Source organism: Bison bison, unplaced genomic scaffold (genome assembly GCF_000754665.1).
Source record: "Bison bison bison isolate TAMUID 2011002044 unplaced genomic scaffold, Bison_UMD1.0 scf7180017864340, whole genome shotgun sequence".
In the NCBI taxonomy this organism is placed as follows: domain Eukaryota; kingdom Metazoa; phylum Chordata; class Mammalia; order Artiodactyla; family Bovidae; genus Bison; species Bison bison.
This window is the reverse complement of record NW_011494912.1, coordinates 4,172,069-4,183,495: the sequence shown is the minus strand read 5'-3', so window position 1 is coordinate 4,183,495 and position 11,427 is coordinate 4,172,069. Positions and strand designations below refer to the sequence as shown.

The window sequence follows — 11,427 nt, the reverse complement described above, 5'->3', positions numbered from 1 at the left end:
GCGGGGCGCATCCTGCGTCGGCGGACCCTCCAGAGGAAGGGTCCCCAGGACGTCTCCTCCTGGGCTCCCTGTTGGGCAAACTGAGGTTCTGGGGCGGGAGGCGACTTGCCTAAAGTCACCCGGCACGGTGGCTGGAGCCAGGCCACCACGCTTTCAGCCCCAGGGTGGCTCAGGGGTGAGACCCTGGCTGAGCCCCCCACGGGCTCCGGGGGGAGTGACGACGGCTGGGGCAGCCGTGGTCTCACCGCCCCCCACGTGAAGCCCCCACCCCCACCACGGGTCTGCCCCGCAGCTGGTGCTGTGTCTGTGTTTTCTTGTCAGAGACCCCACCTCCACGGACTATTACAATTACGATCCGTTCCAGAAGCCCGTGGAAGGTGAGGCAGAGGAGGCAGCGAGGGCAGATCAGCTTCAGAGCCCACACCCTCGGGCCTGGGCCAGAGAGGGTTCGGAGGACCCGGGAGGACGACGAGGACCGGGGAGGATCTGGGAGGATCAGGGAGGACTGGGGAGGATGGCAAGGACCTGGGAGGACCTAGGAGGACCGAGGAGGACTGTGGGAGGATCGGAGAGGACCGAGGAGGACCTAGTAGGACCGAGAAGGACTTGGGGAGGACCGAGGAGGACTGAGGAGGATCTGGGAGGACCGAGGATAGGGGAGGACTCGGGAGGACCCGGGAGGACGGAGGAGGATGGGGAGGATCTAGGAGGACCTGGGAGGATGGGGAGGACTGGGGGAGGACTGAGGAGGACCTGAGAGGATCAGGGAGGACCATAGAGGACCTAGGAGGACTGAGGAGGCTGGCACTGTGGGCAGGAGCTGAGATGCAGAGGAGGGCAGGGATGGAAGGGAGCAAGAGTCGGAGAGCAGAGGGGAGCTGAGGGCAGGGACCAGGGGTAGGTTGATCCCCTTGTCATTCAGGGCCTCCCTCAAGGCTGGGGACACATGGGTCCTTGGAGAGAGGCCCTGGAAGGGGCAGACTTGCTTGAAGGATGCCAAGCCCTGCCAGCCCTGAAGGTGCTGGAACCCTGGGCTCTTAACACCTTGGCTTTACAGAACAGGAGGGTGGGCAGTGCCTGCTGAAGGGGGCATAGGCCTGGATCCCTGCCTAGGCCGAGCTAGAGTGGGAGTGAAGGTCTTCTTCTCCCCCGCTGCGCTCCTATATTGGGGGGAAAGCCCTCACTTCTCAGAGCCTCTTCAACAAAGATGGAAGCTGGGTGAGGCAGTGTTTAGAGCTTAGCTTGCTCGTTGGGGGGTGGGGGTGGGGTGCAAAGCCAGGGTACCAGGCTCTGATATGCCACACCCAGCCTAGACCCCCAGGCAGAGGATCCTCAGCCTGCCCCCACTGCCTGAAGGGTTAGGCAGGTTCCTGTCTCCTGTGCCCCCAGTGGCTCTGCCTGCGCCTCTTGCCCGCATAGAGATGGGTCTCCCTTCTCTTAACTATCCATGGTGGGCCTGCCCCTCCCCAGAGCATTCAGGGGAATGCTTCTGAAAGACAGAAGGAGCCCAGGGTGGAAGCCACGGAGCCAGGCCTGTGCCCATTAAGAAGCTTGTCCAGGAGAATGTTCGAGGCCCTGCGGGACGCAGAGGGGGCTTGATGAGACAGAGGGAGGGAGGAAGAGCCAGGCTTGTCACGCAGGACCCACCAGCACCCCCCACCCTCTCCCCTGTTCCTGGCAGATGACGATGACACCAATTCCTATGAGAACGTGCTCATCTGCAAGCCAAAGAGAATGGAATCAGGTAAGGTTGCACTGCTGGGGGTCTGGAGCTCCCGCTGCAGGGTTCACCAGTACTAGACCTCGTGTCCCGGGAGGAGGCCCCGTCAGTCCCTGGATCTCCCTCCCTCCCTCGAGGGTCTGCCAAGCACCTGAAGGATGCAGGCTGCCCCCCTAGAGGGGCGGCCACGGCACCTCACTGGCCTGAGGAATGGCCGTGGTGGCTGTCCCTTCCCCAGCCCCTGTCCTGGTGCTCTCTCTGCAGGGGATGAGGGGTCTGAGGATTATCAGAACTCGGCGTCCATTCAGCAGTGGCGGGAGTCCAAGAAAGTCATGGGTATGTGGCCAGAGCCCAGGCATTCCCGAATGGTCACCTACAGCTGGCTTGCATTGGAGGGGGGCCGCCCTAGGACACACAGTCAGGGGGAGGGGGAGAGAGGGGCACTTAGGGGATCTGGGAGAATGAGGCCAGGTGGGCTCCCCCGAGGCCCGTCCAGCTGATCCCACAGCGAAGCTTCTGGCGCATCAGCGGCTGCAGCGGCTCAACCCTGGCAGGACCTCCTTCAGAAGCACTGTGGTCTCTGAGGTTGGGTCCTCCTGGCCTGCTGCCCGTCCAGTGGCTTGGATGGAATCGCACCTGCCCTGCTCCGGGCGGGACAGACTGCCGGGAGATCCCAGAGAGGGTGAGACGGACACACCAGGCAGTGTAGCCTTTCCCGTGGTCTGCACGGTACCATCTGCAGAGATAGGGCCGGGCTGAGCGTGTCCATGTGAACCCTCTGACCGTCTGCCCACGGATCCGCAGAGCCAGCCCCGCGGGAAGCACCGCTTTCCCTGGCAGGAAGCCCAGACGAGGACGGGGAGCCCGATTATGTGAACGGGGATGTGGCGGCCATCGAAGCCTAGGGAAGAAGGTGCCTGGAGGAAGGTACGGTCCCCGCTGGTGGGCCGCACAAGGGGGATCACATCCCCAGGGAAAAGCAGAGCACCGGGGCTGGAGGAGCCACAGGAGGGGCTGTGGACAGCACTCACGGGTACTGAAACGGGGTGGCTTCTTGGGGCACTGGACCTCCCGACAAGTCCCTGCCCACCCCCAACTCTTGTGGCTGGCGTGGTGAGGTGACATATTTACGGCAGACACAAAGTCTCAGCCCCGGGGGTGTCAGGCAGGGCAGGCTGGTGAGTCTGGGTGGGCCTCTGCAACCTTGGAAGGTGATTTAACCTCCCGTGACCCACTTCCTCGCTTGCAACGTGGAGCTACTGGGACCTGTGTCTTAGATGGGACACGCAAGACCCACACAGAAAGCAGGGCCAGGGACTTCCCAGGTGGTCTGGTGGTTAGGACTCCGTGCTGCCGCTGCAAAGAGCATGGGTTTGATCCCTGGTCGAGGAACCAAGATCCCGCGTGCCACATGGTACAGCCACACAGACAAAAAAACCAGCAGCAGGACCAGGGTGACTTGCTCATGTTGGACGCAGGGATGGGGCGGGATGGGGGCTGGTGATGGTGCCAAGTGCTCACACACCACCCCTTGGCGCCCCCCAAGGCACAGAGAGGACAAGCCACCTGCCGCGGTCCCCACTTAGAATGCGCGGAGGAGGGGATGGACACACGTACAAAGATGTAGGAGCCCGGCCATGCCTCCGGGACAGGGGAGTCGACCCGAGGGTCCTGGAAAGGCTGCCTGAAGTCCCAATCTGGGGGACACGGGCAAGCCTGTCACACTGGGGGCAGGCCTGGGCCGTTTGAGAAACCAGCAATAGGATCAGCTGCAGGCGTTTAAGCCCAAAGGGCAGAGCCCACAGTTCATTCATTCACCCCGCAACTAGGGAGCACCTGCCAGGGGCAAGTCCTGTCTTAGAGGCTGGGGACACAGTGATAAAGAGAAGATACATAAATCCCTGTCCACTTAGAACTTCCATTCTGGTGGGAGAGAGCAAACAGGCAAACTAGCTGGAAGAGGAGAGGCGAGACAAGAGAAGGGAGGAGAGGGGAGGGGAGAAAGGAAATTGAGCAGTTAAGATGTTAGGAGTGGGGAGAGGCAGGAGGAATGTGGTGGGGGAGAGGAGGGTGCCCTCATTTAAGCTGGGAGGCAGAGAAGTCTTTCAGAGCTCCCCTCCTCACCCTTCTAGGGGAGGGAAGGACCCCCGACAGGAGCCTGAGTCTGACAAGAGGGGAACAGAACAGAGCGATGGGGGAGTGGCAGAGGTGGAGGGCAGGGCCAGCAGCTGGGTTTTTTCTGAGATGGGGGATGTGCTCAGCTGGGTAAGAGTGACTTGATGTTTCTCAGGTATCACTGCCCGCCACTGTGTAGAGATGTGAATACAGGGACGGGGAGGCAGGGAGGCCAGTACCTTAGGGCAGGAACCCGGGAGGCCGTGGTGGGGGCAAACCGTTTGTGCAGCTGAAGGGGCTCCCTGATGTGCCGCTTGTCAGCTGCCAGGTGGAGTGAGGATTGAGGAGGCCTGGGAGGTTTGCCCGAGTCAAAGGAGAGGGCATCACTATCAGCAACTGAGATCAGGGAGGCGACCAGCAGAGCAGGTTTTGTGGGCAAGGCTGGTTTATGTCTGGGCCTGCTAAGTTGGAGATACCATGCAGGGGGTTGTACGAAGTGAGGAGTTAAGAGACCTGCGTCTGGATTCAGGGAGAGGGCAGGAGGAAAGAGGCTGTGCAGGTTCCTAAGAGGAAAGAAATTAGAGTACGCTGTCTGACAAATGATACGGGGAGCCTCTAGTTTGGGGTTGGACTCCGGCTGGCTGGAATTTACACCCTCGACCTCGCACACAAGGTCTGAACTCCACAAGCTGGTATCCAAAGTGGCCTGACAAGACTGGGGAGACCTAATCCCTGTGTTCGAGTAGGTGGAAGGGCCACCAGGCAAGGCTGGGGGCAAAGTGGAGTTAGGGCCTGGTACCCCTGGTCAAGTCCCTTCAGGTATTCAAACAAAAAGCAGGCACCTCCCTGGTGGTCCAGTGGTTCGGACTCCGAGCTTCCATGGGGGTTCAATCCCTGACTGGGGAACTAAGATCCCCAGCCTTTCACCTAAAAAAAAAAAAAGGCAGAAGCTCCTAGCTCCTGGAATAAGAAACACGCTTGTTTGATGGGCAGGTTCTCTGCTCACTGACCATCACTGTGTATCCTCCTGGGGCCAAGGGGACAAAGAGTCAGGCCAGGGAAACCTTTCCCTCTTTAACAAATACGTTTCCTCTTCATTGAAGGAGCCAGGGAACCATTTATCGCCTCCCCAGGACCCCTTCTCCAGAGCCGCTCAGCTTCTACACTCCCTGCTGCACTCCTGGGAGGGGCATCAACGTGTCCTGAGGACCAGCCGGCTGGCCACACAGCACCTGGCCTGGGAAAGGACAGTTACAGGGAGCCAACCTCTGACCGGCTCCCACGGGCAAGCCTGGGGTCTGGCGGCTCCCGCCGTGGTCCCGTGCCCAGAACTGGGGGCAGCCGCGTCCCCCTACCCGCATTGAAAACATCGTACTACATGGGTGTTTGTGTCCTTTTTTTTCGCTTTGGATTTTGATCCCAAATCGCTTACTAACGTTGGTTGCTGGGATTTCGTGATGGATAAGCTTGTACAGTTAATTTATGCAGGTGGGGTGGTATTTAATATTTTGCATTTCAGGGTAGAGGTTGTGTAATAACTTGTCTCCTGTAAGCATTACATGTACTTCACCTCGACAGCTGGGGGTGCCCTGGCGCTCCTTTCTCTGGGCCTTGGTTAACTAAAGCAGAGATGAAGCTGCGGCTAACTTTGCGAACCTCTCGTGGGAGCGTCCGCTGCGGGCAGACTGCGGAAGGGGCAGGCGGGGAGGAGTGGCCGGGGCCCCAGCTGACTGGGCAGGAACATGACCGTCTCATGGGACAGGCGGGAGCCTGAGGGACCTTCTGCCTCAGAGAAGCCAGAGTCAGGGGGACAAAGCGCCTCCTCCGACTGAAACGTCTCAATAAACATTTCCAATTTAAGAGCATGATTTTTTGTCTGCTTTCCCCGCCTCACTAGAATCTTCTAAGGCATGAAGGTCAGGCTTGTTTCATACAAAGGGGCCTGAGGGACGTCCCAGGTGGTCCAGCGACTAAGGCTGTGTTCCCAGTGCGGGGGGCCTGGGTTCCATCCCCGCGGTCAGGGATCCCCCAGGCCACAACCAAGAGTTCGCAGGTCGCAGCTAAAGAAGTGCCGCGTGCCACAAAGAAGATGGATGATCCGGCATGCTGCGACCTGGTGCAGCCAAAGAAATACTTAAAACAACCCCAAAACTCTGAGATCTGGAGAGAAGGCTGGGGACAAGAACCTCTTTCCAGATGTCTCATCAGACATGAGACAGTTCTTTCCATGAGAAGTTAATGCTGCAAGTTTGGAAATTAGAGGAAAAAAAACATCTAGAACACAGCTGTTGGCCGCCGTCCCTTCACGCCCTGCAGCCCAGCCTCACCTGCGGGGAGGACGGCTCAGGCCTGAGCACAGGTGCGGCAGGGCTGTGGTGAGGCCCCAGCGGGAGGGGTCCTGCCCCGCCATCGAGTGCGGGAAGCTGGGGTGTCACAAAAAAATGGGCGCAGGCATCCCTTTGCTTCCCGAGGATCCCAAAGCTCCAGACAAAAAGTAAGACTGAGGAGGCAGGCAGTTCTCTCATGGTCAGCGTTTTCCCTGCAGGGGCCTGGGTTCAATCCTTGATCAGGGAACTAAGATCCTGCAAGCCATGCGGTGCAGCCAGAAAATTCATAATAAATAAGATTGAGATGTGCTGAAGTATTTTGTAAAATTCCTGCTTGCAGTTTTTGAGTACCTTAATTTCCACCCCCCCTCTTAATCAAAACCCTAACCCAAAGAGCCAGTGACCTTGGAGACTTTCCTGTGACCATTCAGCAACGTGGTCTTGACGCGTGTCTCACCCCACCGAGGGACTGCTTCAGAACAATCTGGGAGTGGGGTGGTAGGGTTGCTGGGCGGGAATATAGAAAGAACAAGACGGGAATGTGTTGATAAAATTGTTAAGATGAGTTATGTGAAAGTTCACCATATCATTCTCTGTATTATCTATAATGATTATTTTCCATAATTTTTAAACATGGGGAAAAAAAACAGCATTTTGCCAACAAACAAAGCATTTCTACAACATTCACTGGGAAACTCTAAAGCAACAGATACACCCGGCTACACAGAAAAGGTGACCTAGAGGGAGGTTGCTCTGGGTCTGTCTGTACTGTGCTCCTCTGTGACTTTTTTCAATTTATTTATTTATTTTAAAAAACTTTCTGGCTGCCCCTCAAAGCATGCTGGATCTTAGCTCCCCAATCAGGGATCAAATCTGTGCCCCCTGCGGTGTAAGTGCAGTCTCCACCACTGGACCGGCAGAGAAGCCCTCCTGGGTGATTCTTGCCAAGCCCTTTATGAAGGGCTCAGGGCCCCGGGCTGTTCTGAGAGGCTGATAAGTTACAGCAAACTCTGCCTCACCCTGTGGGATTGTCGTTATGGCTTCTAGAAAAACTGAGATTAGCCTGTCCAATCTATTATCAGAACCACCTCTCTACCTGCAGACGCTAGGGGTATATGTGGGAGATAGGAAGCTGGTTTTCCCTGTGGCCTGGCACTGCCACCTTTCTGCCACAAAACTGTAAGGTTTTATTAGCAAAATGCCAACACAAGCACAGACCGGGGGCCATGTCCTAGAGGGTCTCTTCCCACCCTCTCACCCCATCGTGAGTCTGAGGCTGAGTCTGAACACTCCACGAGCAGGGGAGATGTGCTGGAAGCAAGGTGAAGACCAGGAAGATGCGCTCCAGGGTCGGTCCAGGGCATCACTTTTTCCAAACCAAAGGCTGTGACTCTCAGCAGTAAGGACTCTCGTAACCCAGCAAGAGAGGCTTCTGCTCTAACTGGCCACTGGGGCCATTGTCTTCTGACACAGCCTGGCCAGGAGCCCTGCCATCTGTAGAAGGGAGTTCACACCTTCCGCTATTTTCATATGCGTGTATCCAATTTCCTGGGGGGGGAAAAATCCAACTTAAATCTGGTTAATAAGTGAGGGAAGAGTCTTAATTCTTAAAACCTGAACATCTGAACCAAAGGTTTGCTCAAAATTGATGCAGGGGACTCAAACTCCAGCTGGAAAATGAACTCTGAAAAGTTCATCTTGTTTCCTAAAAAGAATACTGATAGTTCTTTAATGGGTGCATGCGTGCTCAGCCGCTCAGTCATATCTGACTCTTTGCAACTCTATGGACTGTGGCCAGCCAGGCTCTTTTGTCCATGGGATTATCTAGGCAAGAGTACTGGAATGGGTTGCCATTTACTCCTCCAGGAGATCTTCCCTACCCAGGGATCAAATCTGTGTCTCCTGCATTGACAGACAGATTCTTTACTACTGAGTCACCTGGGAAGCTCTTTGACGGGTGCCACTAAGAAAATGAAAAAAAAAAAAAAAAAGCCAGACTGCATTTGTCAACAGAATTCACCCAAGAGGTTGAATTTTACTCTTATTTAAATTACATCTCAATTAATCTCACTTATATGACAAGTAAATAAATACCTCTCTCATGAACACAGCCATCCCAGGGAACATCAGGTCACTGCCTGGCAGGATTGGCGTAAACAAGCCCCTAGCCCCCGGGACAACCTGCCATTGACTGAGCATCTTCCAGGCACCTGGCCTGTGAGTGAAACAGCCTCAGCGTGGCCCACATTCCTGGGGAGAGAGGCATTGCTCTACTCTCACTGACCTTGATAAACTCCAGTTTCAAGTATTCTGCCATCTGGAAGGTTTTACACACTCGAAAAATGTTGCCGATGATGTCTTCTGGGGAATAGCCAAGATGCCACAGGTGAGCAAGGATCTGGACAAAAGAAAAGACACGGAGGCTGTGCAACTGCGGACGACAAGGATACGGGCGGGTGCGGCTCAACCCAAACCAGGGTCGGCCCGTCACACGGCTGGGAGTGGGCAGACCATCCGAGACAGCCCAGGCGCTTCTGGGAATCGGCCCCACGGGGCAACCCGGCTCAAGGTCCATGCCCTTTAGGTCTTGGAGGGTGGGGGTGATCCATGTTCCCAGCAGGCAGACAGAACACTGCAAATGTTCTCAACTATACTGCAAGACGAGTCCACCACTGTGCCCTGAAATGTCTTAATCCAAGGCTCTTTTATTTTTTCTTTCCTGTGTTTACTACTTTTTAAATTGCAGGACAGTTGCTTTACCGTATTCTGTTGGTTTCTGCCATACAACACTGAGAATCAGCCATAAGTATACATACGTCCCCTCCCTCCAAGGCTCTTAAAACGCCTTATTAATCATCCCAGTAAGCACCCTGGAGTGACTGCTGTGCTGAGTTGTCACTTGTGACACACACTCACGGCACAATTAGGCCTGAACAAATCCTGACCAGGGCAGAGATGACGACAGAGGTCACAGCCTCCTGCCTTCTCAACCCCAGGCCCCAGTTCCAACCCCAACCCCATCCCACCCAGTAGCAGGGTCTGGAGTCAGTTTCCTTGGCTCCCTGGGGTGCATTCTGGGGCTGGGGAAGCTCTGCGCCCATAAATCTGACGGCTCCCTTCAGTGCCGGGGAGTCTGCCTCAGTCTCCCAGCCTTGTGCTCCAGTTTCATGAGGTCTGCGTGTGTGTGTGTGCTTAGTCACTCAGTCGTGTCCAACTCTGTGACCACATGGACTGTAGCCCGCCAGGCTCCTCTGTCCCTGGGGATTCTCCACGCAAGAATGCTGGAGTGGGTTGCCACTTCCTCCTCCAGGGGAATCTTCCCAACCCAGGGATCGAACCCACGTCTCCTGCGATGGCGGGTGAGTTTTTGACCACTGAGGTCTAACCTTGTCCTAAACCCTTCTATCAACTTCTATCTTGGTTTGGTGGCAGTAGGAAGAGGGAACCCGGCTGCCATCAGACCAATGGCCTCAGATCACACCACGGCCCCCACGTGGACTCGAGGGCCACAGGAACCTCAATGGTGACCTCTGGAATCGGCTCACAGGACCAGGCCTGGGTCCCTGGATGTCCATTCCCAGGCTCTTCACAGCTCCCCTCCACTGAGAGAAAGATGGCTTCTCCACAAAGCAAGGAATTGGGGACTTCCCTGGTGGTTCAGTGCTAAGAATCCACCTTGCAATGCAAGGGATGTGGGTTTGACCCTTGGTCAAGGAACTAAGATCCCACATACCTCGGAGCAACTAAGCCTGTGTGTCACAGCTAAGACCCTATGCAGCCAAATAAACAAATATTAAAAAAAAAAAAATAGGCAAGGAGTTGGGCTGTTCTTTCCTCACGTCCTTGGTGGACAAATCCCTCTTATAGAAAATCTAATTAGAGTAGAAACGCATGATGCTGACTTCCAAGTTGATTACTTTTAAGCTATGTGATTACAGTAAGGAGTCTAGCTTCTGAGCCAGATTTCTCAACTGTAGAGGGTACCCAACTCTTAGCATCAGTTAGGATCGGTTAGAGGATGCTCAACTCCTAGCACCAGTTTAGAATGAGATGGAGTAAAGTGCCCAGCCCAGGGAGCACCCCCTCTGCCCTTCTCAAGGAGCCAGAGGTTTCCCCCGAGTCAAGAAAGGGCGAGACCAACCTTGTAGGCCTCGTCGATGTCGGCGCTCACACAATGCTGGATCATCTCCTTTACCAGCAAGGGGTGGGGCTCATCACAGACCTGCCCAAACCAGAAAGAGATGGTCCATCAGAGGTGGACAGGGCCCATCCAAGGGGGAGCCCTGCTAGATCCATGTCTGGGCACCCTAGGTAACCAAGGTCTTCATTTGCTGTCTGTGTGTCTCCAGCAAGCAGAACCAGGTGTGGGACTGTCTCTCTCGCAACCCAAGTGAAAGCTGAGCAGTTCCAGCGGCCCTGGCAGGTAAATGCTGCCCTGTCGACTGTGATGGCCACGCCGGCTCTTACCTTGAACACATTCTCACTGTTGATGAAGCCAAATCCCGAGTAAGTAGACTGCAAGTTGTTCAACGCCTGCCGAGGAGCAGAAACACGGCCAGGGAGATTATTCCGTCTCTGCCGGCCGCACCCCCTCCTCTTGGGAGTCCGCGTTTAACCCGTTCCTTGCAGGCCCACTCCCCCGAGGCCCGAGGCAACCCCACCACCAGGGTGTCGGGTCAACATCCCCTGGTTTGGCTATGTTCATCCCCATGCAGCAGTCGCCTCCTTCTCCCTATAAAGCGAGGGGTGTGGCCAGTCCGGGAAGCCAGGGCGGCAGCCGCACGCACCTGCCTCATGTCGCCCTGGGCGGTGAAGATGATGGCTTCCAGGCCGTCGTCCGTGTACTGGACCTTCTCCTTCTCGATGACGCTCAGGAGCCTGGCAAGAATCTGCGTGTCGGTCAGCTTCGTGTAGCGGAGGACGGCGCACCGGGACTGAATGGGCTCTGGACCGGCGGGAAGAGAGTCAGGCTCCGGGGCAACGCACAGCCGGACCCTGTCAGTCCTTTAGTTACGGGGAATGAGCCGCACGATGCCCGTGGCCCAGCCACGTGGGCAGCACTCCCCCCTACCCAGCAGGTGCTTAAGGGGAACCCAGCCATCAGGGCTCGACTTCAATCATCAACCAATAAAGGCCCCAGCCTGCACTGCCTGGGCTGAGCTTGGCTGACCTTTCCCAGAAGCGGAAAAGATCTTCGAGGATAGAGACACGCGTGCACCACAGCCCACAAGAGGGTCACTGCCGGCCCAGCTGGGATCCGGAACC

The 11,427-nt window shown here is 56.2% G+C and overlaps 2 protein-coding genes across 5 annotated transcripts in view; one reads left to right on the top strand and one right to left on the bottom strand.

Moving 5' to 3' along the window:
- LAT2 (linker for activation of T cells family, member 2) overlaps positions 1-5,695 on the top strand; it is a 15,616-nt gene extending 9,921 nt beyond the window's left edge. For all 4 annotated transcript variants that reach the window (XM_010854284.1, XM_010854285.1, XM_010854282.1 and 1 more), the window contains 5 exons: positions 322-377; positions 1,682-1,744; positions 1,985-2,056; positions 2,525-2,647; positions 4,939-5,695. In XM_010854284.1, coding sequence (XP_010852586.1) covers positions 322-377; positions 1,682-1,744; positions 1,985-2,056; positions 2,525-2,625 — 292 coding nt within the window. In that variant the 3' untranslated portion in view covers positions 2,626-2,647; positions 4,939-5,695. The remainder of the gene's footprint in view (positions 1-321; positions 378-1,681; positions 1,745-1,984; positions 2,057-2,524; positions 2,648-4,938) is intronic.
- Positions 5,696-6,704: 1,009 nt separating this feature from the next.
- RFC2 (replication factor C (activator 1) 2, 40kDa) overlaps positions 6,705-11,427 on the bottom strand; it is a 14,931-nt gene continuing 10,208 nt past the window's right edge. The window contains exons 7-11 of the mRNA XM_010854281.1: positions 10,950-11,107; positions 10,630-10,695; positions 10,304-10,384; positions 8,447-8,560; positions 6,705-7,710 (exon numbers count right to left, since the gene is read on the bottom strand). Coding sequence (XP_010852583.1) covers positions 7,600-7,710; positions 8,447-8,560; positions 10,304-10,384; positions 10,630-10,695; positions 10,950-11,107 — 530 coding nt within the window. The 3' untranslated portion in view covers positions 6,705-7,599. The remainder of the gene's footprint in view (positions 7,711-8,446; positions 8,561-10,303; positions 10,385-10,629; positions 10,696-10,949; positions 11,108-11,427) is intronic.